Source organism: Podarcis vaucheri, assembly GCF_965113315.1.
Source record: "Podarcis vaucheri genome assembly, chromosome: 3".
Lineage (NCBI taxonomy): Eukaryota > Metazoa > Chordata > Lepidosauria > Squamata > Lacertidae > Podarcis > Podarcis vaucheri.
The window spans coordinates 104,347,008-104,367,587 of NC_138761.1; the positions used below are offsets into that span (position 1 = coordinate 104,347,008).

The window sequence follows — 20,580 nt, forward strand, 5'->3', positions numbered from 1 at the left end:
GGCTTCACAGCTAAAGTTAATGAAACCGCACGGCCAGTCAATTACTGGGTTTCTATAAACGGAGACTAAGACTTGCCTTCCCTGTAGATTACGCATCTTAACTCTGTGAGACGCATATAATGTAGCCTTAACTAGTAAGCGATAATGAGCAGACAGGAGACAGAGCGGCTGAAGCCAGCTATCATTAGATTTGTGGAAGGGTGGGGTGGGGCAGGGGAAAACATGCCACCAGGCCAGCTTTTTATGAATATTTGATAAAGCAGTCAGCACAATTATACGGCAGTTCTGTAATACCGGCACAATTAGAAAAACAAGCTTTCAAGCAAGAGGACATAACACACTGAAAAGAAGATGCCATCAAACATGCCACCCTGGAATAAAATACAGTCGCTATTGTGTTAGTTGGCAACATTTAAATGCACAATTTGAAAGCAAGCACAATGTTCTGTTCTGTAATCCCCACCCACCCCAATGTTCCCCACCCCTTTCCCCCCTTTTTTTGCACAGTCCAGGTTCAGAGTTTGGGAAAATACTGCAAGGCAAAAATACTGCAAGGCAAAAATCAGCAGCCACATTATTTTGTTGATGATTGAGAGAAATGTGGAAATTACTCTTGTGGGTTTCCCCCAATGTTGCTACACTGACTTATTAAACAACATAAAAATAGCAATTTATTTCTACGTTGATCTATAATGTAGACATTTAAAAAAAAAAGTAATGGAAAATTTTAAAAAAACATGCAGCTTTTAGAATCAACCAGCTAAAAACGGAGGGAGAAAATTGCAAAGGTGGAAACATGATCTAAGTAAGAAAGAAAACATCTTAACCACTACTCTCAACTAAATTTCTATTTCCAGGGGCAGAGAAAAAAAAGGCTTCTAGAAACTAAAATTTCCTCAGTCCTGTTTTCCTTTTAAAAAGGTATGAGTTGAATGCTGGCATATAAAAGCATCTCCCAATATTTTTATTTTTTTGGCTTCCAAGAGCCAAAAGCATTAGGTGCCCAGAATTTCATAGGGTTAAAAGTAGTGCTACGTAACTCCATCCTTGTTTGTATTAGAATTCAGCATCTTTCTATGATATGCATGTGGGTTACTGCAGCCTGAAGGAAGAGATAGTAGCATATCTTTAAACTCCTGAACTAACATTTGTGCGTTTTGGGATTGGCATCATTCATGACTTGGTTTGAGGTTAAAATGCTCCGTTGATAAGAACATTTCCCTCCAGCCAAAAATGTGCAACTAGTGGGATTGGGAATTCATACAGGTCAGGTTATGTGTAACAAAGGAATCTGAGTGTTTTGTTAAAAAAATAAAAAAATAAAAAGTACATTCAGAGTAAATGGAAAGAATGGCTACTGGCTCTGTGACAGGAGAGTCAAATCTTCATAAACCTGAAAGAGAGGGAAGGGAAAAAAAAGCGACACAAATGCTCCCCTACAAAAGAACAGACCAGATCACAGCTGGAAGGAAGGCAAACCTTTTAATCAGGTCCTTGAAATACAAGCTGCAGGAAGCTAGAACATTTTGGTGGACTTCAAACTCTTTGCCTTCAACAATAATTTTCAGGTCTGTAAACTCTTTCGCTCTGCGTTGCTGGTTCAACTCCTTCAACATTTCTGCAGAACAGAGAAGACAGACAGTGCCAGGATTCCCATTAAGAGGTTTTTTTTTATTTTATTATTATTCTTTAGAAATAAATAAATAAAAAACAAAACAAGGAAAGTAGAGAAATTGGAAACGCTTGATATTCTTTGTTGGCAAGAATGGCTCAACGTTGACAGTCAAAGAAATCACAAACATAATACATATTATATAGGCAGATATATGTATATGCTTTATGCAAGCAAGGAACAGTAGGAAATAACTCAAAACCCTACATTTCAAAGAGAGAGGAAAAAAAACCATTTTCCTGCATCAATAAATTAGAAACACAAATAATACATTACCACGGTTTTTTAAAAAAAAATATTGTAAAAGGATGCAAGAACAAGTGCTTTATTATCTCCAAACATTAATGGTTTTTTAAATGTACTGGAATTAATACTGAATAAAAACATGACACTTATGATGCAGTATGAACTTGACATGTTTCAAAGAAAAAAAATGCAAAGCTTGCAAAAATCCTTCTCTTGGGCATGCTATAAGAAGTCCTTGAGCCTTACATTTAGCAAAATACAATTGCATTAAACCCGAATAACATTTATTCTAAAATCAACCTACCATCGACAACTGGAAAGTTCTCAAAGCAGGAGGGAACACTTCCTCACACATTGAACATTTAATCAAAAACAACACCCAAAAAATTAATGCCTGCTTTTCGATACCTGCATTTGCATATATTTTTTAAGTCTTGAGTTTTTAGAATTCATTTATGGTAGCAATTCATTTCAACACAAATACACAACCACCTCTTAAGAGTCTATTTCTTGCAATAACTCACTTACCGTACATAACCTCTCCAGGCTCTTACCTCCTTTATACTGGGAGAGCAAATCAGCAATGTGCCTTGTTTGTGATCGTGAACATGATATGCAACACCATGGCAAATTATTTGCTAAACTAACGTACCAGAATGGCTAGTAAAGTGGACAGTACACGGTTTTGGTAAAAGTGTGTTTCAAATGACTTATTCTGTTGATTTGGTATTTTGTCTACCATTCTTCATTTGCAATAGGCCAAGAGCTTTGTTTTCCTCAGGAACAACCACCTGTATAGTTCCATTCTCACAACCATCTTTCAAACCTTTTAACTGTTTTTATTCTCCTTAGTTGCAGTCAGTTTTCACTGCTCTACCAGTTATAAAAGGTGGCCTTACACCTGGAGTAGGGAACTTCTGGTCCTCTAGATCAGTGTTCCCCAACCTTGGGCCTCCAGCTGTTTTTGGACTACAATTTCCATCATCCTTGACCACTGGTCTTGCTAGCGAGGGATGATGGGAGTTGTAGTCCAAAAACAGCTGGAGGCCCAAGGTTGGGGAACACTGCTCTAGATGATGCCCGATTCCCAACTCCCATCAGCCCCAAAGAGCATGGTCAATGGTGAGGGAAGCTGAGAGTTCAGCAGGACTTGGTGCGGCGGTGGCCCAAATGTGATAATGTGTACCCCTGGAAATCCTTGAGTACGCTTCTAATAGACAAGTTATGGTAACCTGTTGCTTTATGAAACTGATGATTTTGCAAGTTGCTGCCCCCCATTGGGGCAGGAATACAACTAAAATGTGAATCACAAAGATGCAAAGCTAGAACATAAATTGCTACATGGTGCAAATGGTTGCATGTGACACAGGTTCCCAACATGCACACTAACACAATGTAACAGCACATCAAAGCTTAGTCAACAGAAATTGGTGAGAATCAAACCTGAATCAGCATAAATTGCTAGTGCTTATTGTGCACGTGTATTAAACATAAAATGAGGTAATGATGTACATGACTGGTGAAAACTGAGATGCTTTGTTTGAAACTTTATAAATACCACTGCCTGGACCACTGGGTGGGGTTGCAGTTTTGCAGAACTATTTGAATGTAACCTATTGCTTTGCAATAAACACTGGACTCCTAACTCCTCACGTTTCTGAGTTTTATTATTGGTGTAAACTCAGAAGATAAGCCATTGGCCACAAGCTCCCCATCCCTGACTTACGTCTGTCACGTAAATGTAAACGGACCCAGAAAACCAGGCCAAAAAATTCATGCTTTGTTCGTAATCATGCGACTATCAAAACCATACTCTGCCAAACATTTACAGGGGAAAGAGAAGCAATTAAAAGCAACAACAACAAAAGCTTGCAAACTTAACATATATTGAAACAAAATAAAAAAATTCCTTCCAGTAGCACCTTAGAGACCATCTAAGTTTGTTATTGGTATGAGCTTTCATGTGCATGTACACTTCTTCAGATACACCAAAGCTCATACCAATAACAAACTTAGTTGGTCTCTAAGGTGCTACTGGAAGGAATTTTTTTATTTTGTTTCGACTACGGCAGACCAACACGGCTACCTACCTGTAACTTAACATATATTGATACCATTCAAGTGATATCCCAAACCAAGCCCAACCTGAACAACAACATTTTTCTCCAAGGCAAAACAGCTAAGTGTCAACTTGCATGTTTGTGTCAATGTAACGGAATCACAATGGTCTCTGAAAGGCTAATTATTCTGCACTGAAATGGGTCAGTGTTCTCTGGAGAGCAAGCAGATCATTAGAGATGGTACGGAAATAACAGCAGGCCTGTGTCAGATCTATATCAGAGGAAAATAAACCACGGTGTCCTTTGGGTGCTATACAAGCAGCTATTTTTAAAGTATCCATTTGAGTTAAAATGCCGTAACGTGTCTCAAATACACATAAACTTAAAAGAAGGTGAGACAGGGTCAGATGGTGGGAAGCTTTGAAAGCCCGGAGTAAATCAGAATTTAGAAGATTAAACTTTCCTTCAACAAGTTCAATTTAAAGATTTAGCTGGTCCTCACTATAAAGCATTATCACACATACAATTGTCCCACTGAGCAGTGGACATCGCGTCCTGCTGAGAAGTGGAATTAGCTGGCAGACGGAGAAAATAAGATTTTGCAAAACCAACAGGTGAAGGTGGAATAGTTAAAAATACACATGTTGCTGCAAGGAGAGGCTCTGGGTACATTTCAGTTCACTACATATAACCTGAAAGTGTATTATTTTAAAGCAGAAACCAGAGCAGAGATCACTTAACATGCCATTTTTATTCCTGCCCGCCACCAATTTGGCCAAACTTGTAAACAGACCCTAGATGGGTTGCCTGCAAGGCCTCCAAGAAAGTAAGCAGTTTTTGCAATCTGGAAAATACGTGAATCCTTCTATCATCCCTTTCATGTGCACCAGATCAGGTGCAGATTAATACATGTGTTACAACAGGGCACACCGTTAATGATTCTTCCTTCCTGTTCCTGGTACTTGTCACACCTGAAACAGAGCTTGTGTCCACACACTCATACATGCTTGCAGTGAGATATGCAAGCAACTTCATCTTGCTTGGGAAGAGGCAGTAGCACTTCTTCAGATGTCATAACCAGGCACAGAGTACAAGACGTGTGAGCCACTTCCATACCTTGCCTTACTCAGTGCCCACTTCCTATTTCCTATGAAGCAGCCCGGGAAAGGAAGAGCGGCGATTGGGTAAGCAGCAGGGTGGGAGGGGCCAGGGGGCACCACAGAGCTAGGAATAGTAAAAGAGGACTTAATATGGAGTTAATTTTCTATGGTGCCGGGGAGGGGGGGTGAGGAACAATAGAGATCTCTTAATCCGGGACTTTCCACGATAAAGACAGAATTCGTCGTTACTGAAGTGTGACAATGATTGTCTTGACACATTAGTGACAACTGGAGGGTATGATCCATAATGTATGAATCCACTTTAGTAGGGGTGCCACACATCCGGAAGTTCCCGGAAACATCCGGAATACTGTAGTCGGCAGCAGTGTCTGGGCGGAAATTGGAAAAATGTCCGGGAAAATCCGGATGTATGGTAGCCCATGTCAGCAGCGCCTTAAAAAAATTTTTTTTTGCTGGTTTTCCATAAAAATAGTCCCAAAACAGCATATATTTTTTGCGATTTTGCCAACAACTTTGGCAAAAAAAAACCCAACAAAATGGCAACCCTAACTTTAGGCACATCTGACATTATTAGAATTCTCTATCATTTCCAACCCAATAAATGTTTATCCAATCTCCGCTTAGGACCATTACACGTGGCAATGTCTTTGGGTGGTTTTACTCAGAGGAGATCCACTGAAATCAACAGTCCTAGAAGGTTTATTAATTTCAAAGGGTGTACTCTTGAGTAAAACTTAATATAGCCCTTATTTTTTATTTTTTTTACAAGCACGAAGCAGGCCGATTCCTATTGAAGATGCAGTCTACAGTGAGGGAGAAGCTTACCTCTTCACTGCTTGGGCCTGATTATGTTGGAAACACCATCCTGCAGCTAAGAGCCTTAGAAAAGAAATTCCCACTAGTGTCAGAGGAAACTTGTCTCCAAACATTTCTAGCCCTTTGTGGGAAGGATGGGAGATAGCACTGGAAAGTGAAGAAGTCAGCCTCCTCTCACCATGAAATTGGTTTACAATAAGAATTAACTTTTGCTGTGGCTATAGTTTAATTACCCTCAAACCAAGACATAGCTACATGCCATGCATTAAATGTGACATGTATTCTGACCCTTAATAAGCAATTAAGAGAAGCCCACTAGCTTCCTTAGGAGTCAGCATGCTAAAACTTTAAACTTATTTCCCCCTCTGTCTGTGCCCCTACTGAACAGTTGTTCCCAGCCTTCATGACGGTGTCTTATAAAGTACTTTAAGACTGTTGTCTGCTCTGCTTTTTCTCTAAGCTAAGAAACCCTATTCTTTCCTTACCTCATGTGTCATACATACATCTAATCTCTTCAACAGAAGTCAATTCCATTTATAACTGCCTTAAGAGCGGTGACCAAAATTAGGTACACTACTCCCAACAGAGAACTGAAATCCAGAGGAAACTTCAGGCCTTAAATCACCCTGAAGCTTTTGAAAATGCAAACGTATTAATACTTACAGGATTTGCCAACCACCACACAGCAATTCAACTAACAGATACAAGAACAAAGCCAGGAAACCCAATGGCTAACCTTTTGACAATACAACAGCTAGCATTCTTCCCCAAGGAGAAATTAAGACACCAAAATGAAAAGCACAAAACAAATGATTCTTTAAGGTATTCACACAGCCCCTTATTCCTGCATTTGAATAGCACGCTAAAGAATGGGAATTAACCAGGCTCTATATACTATGACCACTTTGGGCGAACTATGCATTTCATAGCATACAAACTGTTCCTAGAAAAGTGTTTGCTACCTGTGTGAGCTGGCTGGTCCACAGTGTCTGCAGGGTGGTGAAGGCTGATGTAGATCCTTTCCTTTCCAGATGTTAAGGATTCTTATGATGTTTTCTGGATGTGTTATGTTCACTGCTTGGATACTCTGTGTATTCTGATGTCAAGACTGTGCCCCTCCAGGGAGACCATCCTTTGCATGCAGCCATGTAATATCTGAGATATTATGTCCACATTAAGTGCCACTTTATGGTTGCATGGACTTTGGCCCATGCTTCAGCTACTTTACCTACTCAAATCAATGGAGGTATCTTAATTCATGGACACACTGGAACATATATTTCATCCTTCAGAACCAGTGTGGTGTTGTGGTTCGAGTGTCAGTCTAGGACCTGGGAGACCAGGGTTCAAATCCCCACTGAGCCATGAAGTTCACTGGGTAACTTTAGCCCAGTTAAAGGTAAAGGGACCCCTGACCATTAGGTCCAGTCGTGACCGACTCTGGGGTTGCGACGCTCATCTCACTTTATTGGCCGAGGGAGCCGGCGTACAGCTTCTGGGTCATGTGGCCAGCATGACTAAGCCGCTTCTGGCGAACCAGAGCAGCGCACGGAAACGGTGTTTACTTTCCCGCCAGAGCGGTACCTATTTATCTATTTGCAATTTGATGTGCTTTCAAACTGCTAGGTTGGCAGGAAAAGGGACCGAGCAATGGGAGCTCACCCCGTCGCGGGGATTCAAACCGCCGACCTTCTGATCAGCAAGTCCTAGGCTCTGTGGTTTAACCCACAGCGCCACCTGCGTCCCAGTTGCTGCCTCTCAGTCTAACTTACCTCACAGGGTGGCTGTGGGAATTAAATGAGATGGGGGAGCACCATGAACATCGCCTTGAGCTCTATGGAGAAAAAGGCGGGATGTAAGTGCAACAAACAAACAAACAAATCATTCGCAGTATGTATCCACTGGGGTTTCTCCATATGGTGGTATCAGCCTATGACTATTCAAAGTGTGGTTTCATTTCAAACATAACTGACATTTCATAAAGAACATCACTTCTTTCAACATACCCACAGTCTCCCTCTCCTCCCTGCACCCAACATTTGTAGTAATGGTAATTAATGTTAATGCTGAAAGGAAACGTTTGCTTAACAAAATCACCACAGGATTTGCTACATAATGGACATTTTGGAATATATCACATGGAAAATCCTACTGGGTATCACAACAGGAAACTGTTATGTAGAATTACTGGGGAAAACAGAAAACCTATTTGAAAATTACAAAAGGTAACTAGCAGCTTCATGTTAAAGTCAATTAATCTGTCCCAGAATTCAATACACACCAGTACATTTCTCCTACTGTAGGAAGGAGGAGAGTGTGACAGAGAAAAAGGCCCGAAGTATTATTGTTATAATATTGGGGGGGGGGGGTATTGATCTGTCTCCCAATGAGCTGCAAAGTAGATTTCGATAGAGTTCCTCTAGGGAAGGAATTCTAAAAGACAGAATCTGCAACAGAGAAGACCCTAGAATGTAGGTGAATGTCCTCCAAAAGAAACATTGAGTTGAAATCAATAGCCAACGTGGTGCTCTCCATATGTTGTTGGGCCAGAACCATCAACTAGAACCATCATCCCTGACTGCTGGCCATGTTGGCTGAAGCTGATGAGAGTTGTAATCCCAATGACATATAGACAGCACTACATATCCCTGCCTTAAACCATACCCTGAAAATTGCAAGTAGACAACCAAAACCACAACAAAAGGCTCTGCTTGCCATTTTTTTACCAGCTGTAACCTCCAGACAATCCTCAAGTGTAGGTTGTCTAATGTACCCCACCAAGCAAAAGCAAATGAGTTATTTGCTCAGAGGTCTTTCCATTCTCTCCTCCCAGATCTCAGTAGCTCACAATAGTCTTCCCACTTATTTTGAAAGATATGTCCCAACCAAGTTGAAAAGAAGTCAAAGGCTTACAACTTACAACACTGAAGTGATACAAGGGGCTCATCAGTAATGGTAAAAGGTAAAGGTAAAGGACCCCTGGATGGTTCAGTCCAGTCAAAGGTGACTATGGGGTTGCGGCGCTCATCTCGCTTTTAAAGCCGAGGGAGCTGGCGTTTGTTCACAGACAGCTTTCCAGGTCATGTGGCCAACATGATTAAAACACTTCTCGGGCAACAGGACACCATGATGGAAACCAGAGCATACAGAAATGCCATTTACCTTCCCACCATAGCGGTACCTATTTATCTACTCGCGCTGGCATGCTTTCGAACTGCTAGGTTGGCAGGAGCTGGGACAGCATAACGAGAGCTCACTCTGTTGTGGGGATTTGAATAGCTGACCTTACAACTGGCAAGCCCTAGAGGCTCTGTGGTTTAGACCACAGCACCACCTGCGTCCTTTACCTTCATCAGTACTGGTGTTCTGCTAGCTCCTGAAAATACACCCGTTTATATAAGCATTTCCGTCATCTCCTCACTTGAATCTCCTGCATTGTTATGCTGTTAATGGGTTAACTGTTAAGCTGTTTTATTAGGCTTGTTTTACTATGCACTTTAATTACGGTTAGCTGTATTTTTATAATTGGTTTTATTTTTGTTATTTTGCTGTTGGACTTTATTTGTTCATGAACTGTCTTGGTATTTCTTCTTGAAATGGAAGGCATTATATACACACTAATATTTTTATATGATTTTACTGTATGATTTTGTTTTATTGCTGTAAACCTTGTAAAAATGACATAACAGTATATGAATATTTTTTAATAAATAAAACAAAAATACCCGTATTAAAGTAACGGATATGAGGCATATGAACACATTACAAATATTAACATCAAAGCCAAGCACAACAAAATCCCAAGCAACCAGAAAAACTTGTCACTCAGCAACCACTGGAACTGAAGCTGAAAGCTTGTGTGAAAGCTTTCATGAGGAAAACTGAGCTATCTACTTCAGATGACAGATTTTGGATGCCATCATTAAATGGAGGTGAGGTCAGGTGTTTGTTCTACTTCAGGCATAAAAACTCTAAAGATATAAAATACAATTTCTAAAAAACTTTATGAAGAACTATATTTTGCTATAACCCAACATTAAAATGCATTTTAATTGGTGCCAGAATGTATCTCAGTAATCAGTGTCATGCACAGTTACATCTCAAAGGGCCTTTTCTGTCCCCTCCAAAAAAATACTGAATGTCATCTGCACATATATTATCTTAAATATTTTTATTGTCTACTAGTTTGCTCAACGTAAGTGATTTAAGAAATCCCCCTTTTAAAATTTAATGTACGGTAATCTCTCTTTACCTTGTGCACATGTTGCAGTGATCAGATGTTTCATCCAGTTTCCAGTTGTCCCTATTTTCCAGGGGTGTCCCTGATTTAGAGAAGCTGTCCCAGTTTCTGATCTGATCTCGGAATGTCCCTCGGAATTTTCTTTAGGATGTCCCTATTTTCACTGGATAAATGTTAGAGGGTATGGAGTTGCCTGAGCCCTGAGCCATCTGAAGGTTGTTGTTTTTTAATGTTCAGGGTTTTATTTTGTTTTTATATATGTTGGAAGCTGTCCAGAGTGGCTGGGGCAACCCAGTAAGGATATAAATAGTAAAATTATCATTATGGAATGAGACGTCCTTATTTTCATCGGAGAAATGTTGGGAGGGAATGGAAGCATATCCCACAATTTACAATGTTACTTGCTAGGTTAGATTTGCAATTCACTCAAGTCTATTAAGACTAGAAATATTAAAAATGAGGAATCTCCCTCTTTAATGTGTATATTTACATCTTCTTGCTTTTAAATATATTCCTACCTGTGCATTATTGTACATAATGTTAATATTCAATAATATATCTTAGAAAAAAGAAAACCAAAAGTAGAATAGCTGTTACTACTGTTTCTAGTATTTTAATGGCATTGAAATTGATGAATGATAGTTTCATTTTGTTGTCAGCTGCCTTGAGATTTTTTATGAGGCAATGCAGGGTATAAATGTTTTGAGTAAATAGTAGAGGACCAAACTGATTCCTATTAAATCACGCAATTGTATCTGTTTTTCTGCAACAGGGAAACATGTCATGTAAGGAGCCAAACATCAGCCGGTATGATTCCAACAGGGAGTTGAAAGCACAGGCCTGTTCTTAGTCAACGTTTTCCTAAGCCCTCAAGCCAATAAACAAACACACAGAAAGCTGAGATTAAAGAGCAGTGACAAAATGTCCTAGTATTTATACATGCCACAGAGATTCATGTTATACAAAGCTACCATATTCCATGGTTGAAAATGACTCATTTGCCAGTCCCACACGACTACCTCATGGGAGAAAGCAGGATCCACAGCCAGGTTGAACATTTATAAAAACGCTACTTGCATTAACTGGCATCTTTGTGCAGATAGATGATGCACTTGCTGTGATTTCTGGTGCTGTTGTTAGTGGCCCTTGTCACAGAAGCAAGCAAAAGGCATCGGAAATCTGATCTGAACTGGATATGGACGTTCCACCTGGCATAATACAGAATTGTCTTTTGGAGGGTGAAGAGGACGATTTAGCTCGCCAGACCCAGCAGGAGGAAAAGAAGAAACACCACAGAAAGGGCAGGGAGGTCACAGCGGACTCCTGAGACGAGACGAGAATGAATAATGAATGGCTGGGACTCCGCATTGACTGGAGAAATGCTACAGACGTATCATGCAGTCCTGTTAGATAGATCAGTGGGAAAATCCTCTTATTAGTGCCAGCCACGTATTTATTTCCAGTGCTTCCCAGAGCACATAGCGATGCAGGATAGGGTCGTAGAAGCAGGCTGGTAGGATGGGAGCAATCTTGGATTCATCTTTGTCACTAGGGGCCCAGATGACCTCAGAGGCTATGGTTCCAGGTTATCAGCTTGGGTTGGTAAGACAGCTGTTTTTGGACTGGCAGAGCTTTACTGTCTTCCACAGGCTAGTAACCCCCGATTACTGCAATGTGCTGGTTGGGCTGGCAGCTGCAGCTCATGCAAAATGCAGTGACTCAAGAGACTGCTGGGGCAGAAGATTGCCAGCATGTTACAATGCTGCTGGAAAAAAATGGTACTGGCTGCCAATTTGCTACTAGGCTAAGTTCAAGGTGCCGATACCAGTGTACATAGGTTGCGACCAGGATACCTAAAATATTGGTCCATCCCTTATACCCCCTAACAATTGCTGCACTCTGTAGGAGTGGGCCTCCTGCAAATATCATCTCATCATGATGTATATTCCCTATAATGTACCAATCAGGCCTTCAGTGTGGTAGCACCTACCCACTGGAACTCCATCTATGTATGAACATTATCAGACAGGTGCTGTCTGTTACCTTTATGGCACCTGTTGAAGACCATCATTTTTCAACGAGCCTTTTAAAGTGGAGAATTTTTACCCTATCGTACATTAGACTTAGGGGCGCAGGTGACGCTGTGGGTTAAATCACAGAGCCTAGGACTTGCTGATCAGAAGGTCGGTGGTTTGAATCCCCGCGATGGGGTGAGCTCCCGTTGCTCAGTCCCAGCTCCTGCCAACCTAGCAGTTCGAAAGCACATCAAAGTGCAAGTAGATAAATAGGTACCATTCCGGCGGGAAGGTAAATGGAGTTTCCGTGTGCTGCTCTAGTTTGCCAGAAGCGGCTTAGTCATGCTTGCCACATGACCCAGAAGTTGTACGCTGGCTCCCTCGGCCAATAAAGCGAGATGAGCGCCGCAACCCCAGAGTCGGTCACGACTGGACCTAATGGCCAGGGGTCCCTTTACCTTTACGTTAGACTTAAAATTTTTAAAATATATTTTTCTTGTCAAAAAACCACTGGGATGTTCTATGGGAAGTGGTCAAACAAAATTATAGATATAGATACATCCAATTTGCTTTGAATACACTATTATTTAAGCTCCATGTTCTACAAACTCTCAGTAAGCCATCAAACTTGTTAATGAACTCAAAATTTCTGTCTTTGAATATCCTTTGTAATGACCAATGCCTATTTCATCTGCTGTACTTTAAGAGATGACATACTCCAAGAGACTAAAGCTTTCAAGGCTTGGGTGAATAGTGGAACGAAAGTTACTGAAGTGTTGGTAAAATTTCTTAAATAATCTCCTCTCATAGGTTAATGTTTGAATTAGTACTGAGAATTGTTGGTTACCTAGAATTACCCATTGTTTCTGTATGTGACCTTAAGATGAATAAAACCATGCGTGCTACTGCTGCGGTGGAAGGTGTTAAACCATGTCTTCATTTTCCCTTTGCATACAAGAATTAATCCAAAGTAATGTGACGCGGCTCACAAAGTAATAGGGACGCGGTGGTCTAAACCACAGAGCCTAGGGCTTGCCAATCAGAAGATCGGCGGTTCAAATCCCTGCGACAGGGTGAGCTCCCGTTGCTCGGTCCTCCCTGCTCCTCCCAACCTAGCAGTTCGAAAGCACATCAAAGTGCAAGTAGATAAATAGGTACCACTCTGGTGCGAAGGAAAACGGTGTTTCCGTGCGCTGCTCTGGTTCGCCAGAAGCGGCTTAGTCATGCTGGTCACATGACTCGGAAGCTGTATGCCGGCTCCCTCGGCCAGTAAAGTGAGATGAGCGCCGAAACCCCAGAGTCGGCCATGACTGGACCTAATGGTCAGGGGTCTCTTTACCTTTTAATGTGATCTAAGTCTAAAGTCAATGTTATAGTTGGCAGTTAAAGTACACAGACCAGAAGGCTTAGGGTTGAGCTCAGTGTCATGCCATCATGAATATTCTTCTTCTGCCCCTACGTGCTGTTCTGGGGGTTCTCTAGAAAGGGGAATAGAGGGAGGAAATCCCCATTATGCAAGCCAAAGTCCTTGCACAGGGTCTCTGCTGATGGAGCTCATTAGGGACTCAGCTAGACTGGTAAACAAAAAGCGATTTATATGCGTTGCGTATGCAATATAACATCGTGTCACCAGATGGCACTGTGGAGTACTGTTTTTCTCTGCCTGTTTTCCCTGTTTAAATTTACAACGTGATTAACTGAAACACTTCTTTGATGTGTCTAGATCCTGCCCTTAAATAAAAACAGTCAGATGCATCTGGTGTCAATACTGCATGCACTCTTCTTAAAGCATGTTTGACAAATGCAAGTTGTCCAAAATGACCTTGAAATCATGTATTTATCTAGCATATTCTCCTTGCATCTTATCCAAAGTAGCATAGTACTTAATTTATCTGAACAGCCCGAGAATATCCAATATAACAGGTTGGGTTTGGAGGAAAACAAAAACAAACTTTTCTTAAGGTTTTTACATTGATTTGGAACATACATGGAACATAGACAGTGAATTCAGCTAACAATTTTTTTTGGGGGGGGATTGCTACTGTATTTCATTTAATCTTATTTTTTTTGTCTGGTGTTAAGACAAAGAGTGAAAGGAATACAGCCATGACGTCCAGTTTTAAGCAGAAACCTAATCCCAATTGCTTTAATTGCCAGAAGACAGGTCTGAAAAAATCTAAGAGATGCTTTAGGGAAGGTTAAAATATTTATTACAGGATGATCTGGCAGGAATTCAAATTTATCCTAATTGCTTTCAGCAGAAAGCTAGCAGATTTAGACCTTTTTGATCTCTTCATGTTGCATAAGGCAGCTACTAAATGTTCTTGAGTTGTGCAAGTTTTGAATAAGCAGTATCCGTGGGGTGGAACTGAATGGCTAATCAACAGAGCTTCCTCTCAAATGTCAGCATTTGTTGAAGGCTGACCCAGTCCGGTGAATCAAAACAAAGCACTAAATTTGATCTTGGAACGTATGGATTCGGCAAAGCTTTTTTTAATAACATTTTTTAAAGTAAATCACTAACAGGAGGAGCTTAGCGGAAAGTAATGAAATGCCATTTGCACTTGCGCACTGTCTGTGGCCAGCTTTGGCTGTGTTAGTTTCAAGTCTTACATTGCAGATTTATGTAAGTAAGTGCTGTAATAGTGGGCCCCATGTGCCTTTGCAACATCTTTCAACAGACAAATTAAGGTCTTTATCAGAAAAAGACAGAATATAGGGATGTGTTTAGGATGAGCATGCATGTGAGCAGATGTGGAATCTACCACAGAGTCATCAAGGGAAGTTTCAGGCGTCAGGTTTTGTCTAAGTATTAAGCTTCGTTGGTGGTCGCCTGAAGACTGCATGTTTAGTACACGCAAGTTGGACGCCGCTAGAACAAATGTCCTAGCAGTGATCAGCAAAGGAAGACCAACCATTGCCATGCAAAAGCAGCAAGGTAGCTTCAATCGCCCCAGAAAACAAGCAGCAATTTTGTGAGGTGTTTCTTATTTCACTTCCTGCTTTGCTATTAGCAAGCAATTTCCAAGCCAATAAATTTCAAGAGGCTGTGAAATCCACTGCCCTATTACTTCTGTGCCAAGGAACCTCTGTTTTAGTCATGGGCCCCTTCTAAGTAGCGACAGCTTTTTCTATTAAGTTTTTTTCTGATGTTACTCATAGAAGCAAGTTGGTCCTTAAGGGGGGGCGGGGGAAGAAGAGAAGAGAGAACACTGACTCAAATATATTGCACTTCTGTAATACGCTATATTGTTGTACCACTTTGCTAGCAATTCAAGCATTTTTGGTATTCCTCATTTGACTTTTCAGAACCTGTGAGGAACGCGACAGGACGCCCTTTCACAATGCGACGCATAGCAAGACTAATTCAAGACGTGTTTCCCATCCCGTGGTGGAAACACCACCGATATTTCTCCACCGCTCCCCGCCTTGCTGCTTTACAAAAACCTCTTTGGAATTCCTGAAGCATCCTACTTCCTGCCGGCTAAATCATATATAGAGTTTGCTTTTTATAACTGCTTTCAAAGTGGCTGTCATTATGCACCCAGCTGAAGCTCATGTATATAGACGTGGATGCAAGCACTTTCTCTTAATATGTGGAACTCAGTGGACACCAAAGAAAATGGCAATTCTTTTCATGGACTACAATGGGGTTTTAAAACGTCTGCATGGAAAACAGAAAAGAGGCAATTTCCAGTTCAAGGTACTATTTGCACGATGGCTTTTTAATTCCGCAAGCCATTCAAACAGTGCATGCCTCCTGAAGTGTTGCTTCCGAGACAACTCAGACATATGTTTTATGCCCTCCTCAAACAATACAATTCACGTGTTCTTCTCTTTGTATTTGTAGCTTACGCATTTATTTCCATGCTCTTCAGTGGTTGCTGTAAGGTTGTTTTTGACTATATACTGAATATACGGTATGATTATGTGGGACGCACAGAATTTTATTGACACAATACCAGGTGTCAGGAGGTGCCAAAGTTCTTACATCAAACTTCAACTGGTAAAACTTAAGAGAAGGTCTGGGCTGAGTGCAACAAGATTGTCTCTAAGTAAGTCAGTAACACCTTCTCAAATGCATTGAATTCAGAGGATTAATCACAAATCAAGTTCATTACCAACCAGAGGGCCCTAAAGTCTGTGTTAAGCCCTGAATGGCACTATTACTCAAGAGTTGTCTTAAGCCAAAACCCCGAGCTGTCACTGGATGTGTTGCCATCTACAAGAGATGGCTGAAAACCTGCTACGAAATCACCCAAAGCACTTTCCTTATCTCACAGGAAGCAGTATGCTGACTTCCTCTCAGGGAAAGGGGCTAAACGGAATTTTTAATAAGCAGATGGATTTATATATGTACCCACTAAAACTGTAGCATTTAAAATCTATACATGTGTGTATGTGTAATTTAGCCGTATACAGCAGGAAGCATTGCTGCTTTGAACTGAAACTATGTCCCTCTTCAATGGCAATTTTGTTTTCCTTTAAATGCCAGTCCACTGGCAATTTGAAATTCATGTGTTTGAAAATGATTTAAATATTCAAATGAGAAGGTTCCTCACAACACACACACACACACACACACACACACACACACACACACACTGCAGTAAGCTATGCCAAGCCTTTGTCCCACAAGTTTAGTAGAACTAACACCAGCTTGTGAGTGTAGACAACGTGTTAATCAGACAGATTACCGAGAAAAGCAGGGAACAAATGCTGGTGCTTAGATTTTGCATGATGCGAAAGGTACTGCGCTAGGTGAAATTGAGAACAGGCTTGGCTTCTTGCTACTGCAATATGTTCAAGGCTCAGCAATGCCAAAGTCGATGTGAAATGCTATCAAAACAAGATTAAGGGGAAAGCATTGTTTTGCTGATACTTTTAGGTACTTTGTTGTTCTGGGCGCTGCTGCTTTCAAGTCAGCTAAATATGGGATTTCTCTCCCCCCCCCCCGACATTAGAAGTGTTAGATCTTTATTTCACAACTCCCACTTGTGTGCTTGTTATTTCCTCCTCACTGTTTTCCAAGGTAGTAATATACCACAGCAGAGCACAATTAGGATCATCTGGTACATTCCTCATGACATTAAACTGCTAAAAGGCTGAAACAGAATCTTGAGTAGGTTGAGAGAGAGATTATACCAAAAAACCCCAGAACATATTAACACCAGAAGCACTGAATAAAAGCTGAATCTCGTCATGGAAGCTAGGTGACGAGATGCAGGATGAGTTGCCGTCAGATCACATTGATGATGAAGCAGTCAGATGAACACTCACTCTGATCCAACTCTTTCTAATGGTACCTGAATTGTGCGTAGCTTTATAAAAACAGCAGGATACTACATGGCCTGAATTTTAGATTGTTCAAATGACTAAGGAAGGCCTCTGCAGGTTAGAATAGGCAATGGGTTGAATCCAATGGTATCCATGTGTGGGTAGAATTGATTTCAGCTCATCTTATATGATTCCTTCTTCTTCTCCACCCTCTTCAGATTCCCCCCTCACCCCTAAAATCTGCTCAGGAGGAGAGAAGCTGCATGTGGGTGAACAGAAGGGAAAAGTCCTGTTGTGCAAGCAAAAATCTATACTTGTTTAGATTAGCCAGTGGTCTGATTTGACATAACAACTTGATAAACTCAAGCACTGGGTATGAAGAGATACCATGATTTTGAAGACAACTCTCTCTTCCTTCCTTTGTCCTTGAAACAACATTAACCACCTGACACATACTCTGAGCAGAAGAACTTGGACTTAAGCCAGTTCTGCCTTGTTGAAGTGGGCTAATTCCAAGTACTTGGCCTCACTGCTTTGTGGATAGGAATGCAAATCACTTATATAGGGTAATATTTACATTCGTTACAACTATAGCAGAAGTGGCAGGCACAGCGGGAGCTTTAGCAACAGAATGGGCAAGATAATGCTTCAAGAAACCAGAAAGAAGTTCATGCAGACATCTGTACCATCTTGTTAAGTGATGCCAGGACTCACTGGATCTTGAATCTGTTTTCAATGCCTCGCCTTTGAGGCTAGTGAAACAATAATAAATATAATGCCTTTCTATGTGTGCAGTGTGTAACTTCATTCAGCTCCAACACAGTTGAAATCGGAGAAAGGGTTGTGGAATGGGAGGATACAACTTCAACAAAACCCTAAGCCTTGACATGACTCATTCAATACTGGAATGTTTCACTCTCTAGAATGGATCCTAAGGAACCCAAGACTGACCCTACTACTAGGACAAGCACATACTAGGAATCTCAGGAAATTTTCAAAGATGAAAATGCATCTAACAGCAAGAAAAAACAACAACCAAGAAATAGTTTCTATCAAGGATTTGATGAGATAATTTTTGCCAGAACAATGTTCCTCAGGAGATAATTTATGGAGTGGTAAAGAGGTTGAGGTGATGCTATCTGAGGGATGTGGGAGATGCATTGCAAAAGCAAGAAAGGCTTTGCAAATTTGTAAGGAGGACAGTCACACCAGCAAAAGATCCAAATATATTGTAACGGTAGCATTGCAATGGTTCATGTCTTTGTCATCCAAGGAAAAAAGGTGTTCAAACCCAAAACTGACAGGGCTTCTTGAATGACATAAAAAAAAGAAAGTTCTCAACTCCTTTGGAACTTCCTCAAAGAGACTACTTCTTCCCACAAAAAAAAACCAGAATAGTAAATATGCAGCTGTGGCAGATGTTAGTGTATGAATATTTATATATTGAAAGGCCTGGCGGACATTCTGGGCTACCCCACTAGATACGTTAATATTTGAACAGATCAATCAAAGCCCCAGGTTCATGAGACAATGACAGGCACAGCCCCTCCTTTCCCTCTTAGTTGAAGAGGCGGTTCACATTCCAAACAGACTGACTAGCTTTAATGTACTCTGTACAAGCGCTTGAGTCTCCCAGGCTTTCTAAGATGAAGCACTATGTGTGTTAGAAAACCACAGCGTCAGACTTCTGGTGACAACAAAAGCAAAGAACTTTTTTTTTTCATGCAATGCTAATACCTATGGATAACTTACAAGAAGATTCACTGTGGATTTAAAGCCTTTTTTAATAAAAGAAAAGAGGGGAGAAAAGAATACACTTGTAGAGAATTTCCTAGATATGGTGGTAAGTGTATGTTTGATGTATATAGGATTTGTTATGTGGACAACATTAAGAAGGATTTCAGACATTGGTGGTTAGTATGGATAATTACCAAATAATGCTGGATAATACAAATTGATCAATCCTGGCCCAACACCAATACTGGCCTGATTGCACTGGCTGTCAATTAGCTTCCAGGCTCAATTCAAAGTGCTAGTTTTGATCTATAAAGCTCTAAAAGGCTCAGGACCGCAATACCTCAAGGATCACCTCTCCCCATATGAACTGATGTAGACCTTCTGATAATAATCTGAGGCCCTTCTTTATGTCCCCTCTCTACTAGAGGTCCAGAGGCTGGCAACACAAGAACCCGGCCTTTTCTGCTACGGCTTCCTGTTTGCGGAATACTCTCCCCAGCCAAAAACCTTCTTCTATAACCAGGCCGTTGACCTTTAAGTATGTGTGGCCTTTTAGAAGTATGAGGGATGCTTTTTATGTACTTATTTCCCCTCTTGGTTTTAATATATCTACGTTGGGTTTATTGTCCGTTTGGTTGGTTGGTTGTAATTCACTTTTGGTTGCTTTGGGCAAGATCTGACTTTCAGAAGACATCAGAAGGCAGCACTGTATACTGACGTTTTTAATGTCTGATGTTTTACTGTGTTTGATGTTTTAATTTGTTGGAAGCCACCCAGAGTGGCCTGGGGGAACATATAAACACTATTATTATTATTATTATTATTATTATTATTATTATTATTATTATTCTAACAAATCTATTAACTAATTTTTTTTAAAATCATTTGTACTTTTTATTTGTTAATAGGCATAGACCTCTTATCAGTTTTTATACTTTGGCAGGTCAACACAGAGAGACCTGATAGTGCATGAAATCCTGTTGTGGAGAGAGGTCTGTTCTGCGTATCAGCTCTGTATGCATTTATTTTTGAAACCGTGTGATTTGCAGCCAGGAATGTAAGCAGGCATGGATTTCTGGCCCACCTCACTTTTGTCACCTGCAGCACTGTTTCTGAGGGCTTCTGACAAAAACTACAGGCAATCCTCATTTTGCAAGGAGGTTCCATTCTGGATCCCCTTGTGTATTGGCAGAGCGCCCACTCTGCCCTTTTTATGACATTTTGGGGCTACTTCTGGGTTCAGTGCCATTCGTGTATTTGCAATTGAGTGTCATTCGGACACGTCTAAATCGGGAGTTGCCTGTATGCTATTTGTCTCACAGTTTGCTACGGCAAAATTTTGCGTAATTAATCACATTATTCCACACCCTGCATTTCAGTGCAAAGGAAACAAAAT

General features: G+C 40.8%; 1 protein-coding gene across 1 annotated transcript in view; it reads right to left on the bottom strand.

Annotated features, from left to right (window-relative positions):
- The window catches only part of KLHL29 (kelch like family member 29), a 430,669-nt gene that overhangs the window by 102,307 nt on the left and 307,782 nt on the right, over positions 1-20,580 (bottom strand). Inside the window, exon 6 of the mRNA XM_082215506.1 lies at positions 1,480-1,618. Within this exon, the coding sequence (XP_082071632.1) occupies positions 1,480-1,618 (139 nt within the window). The remainder of the gene's footprint in view (positions 1-1,479; positions 1,619-20,580) is intronic.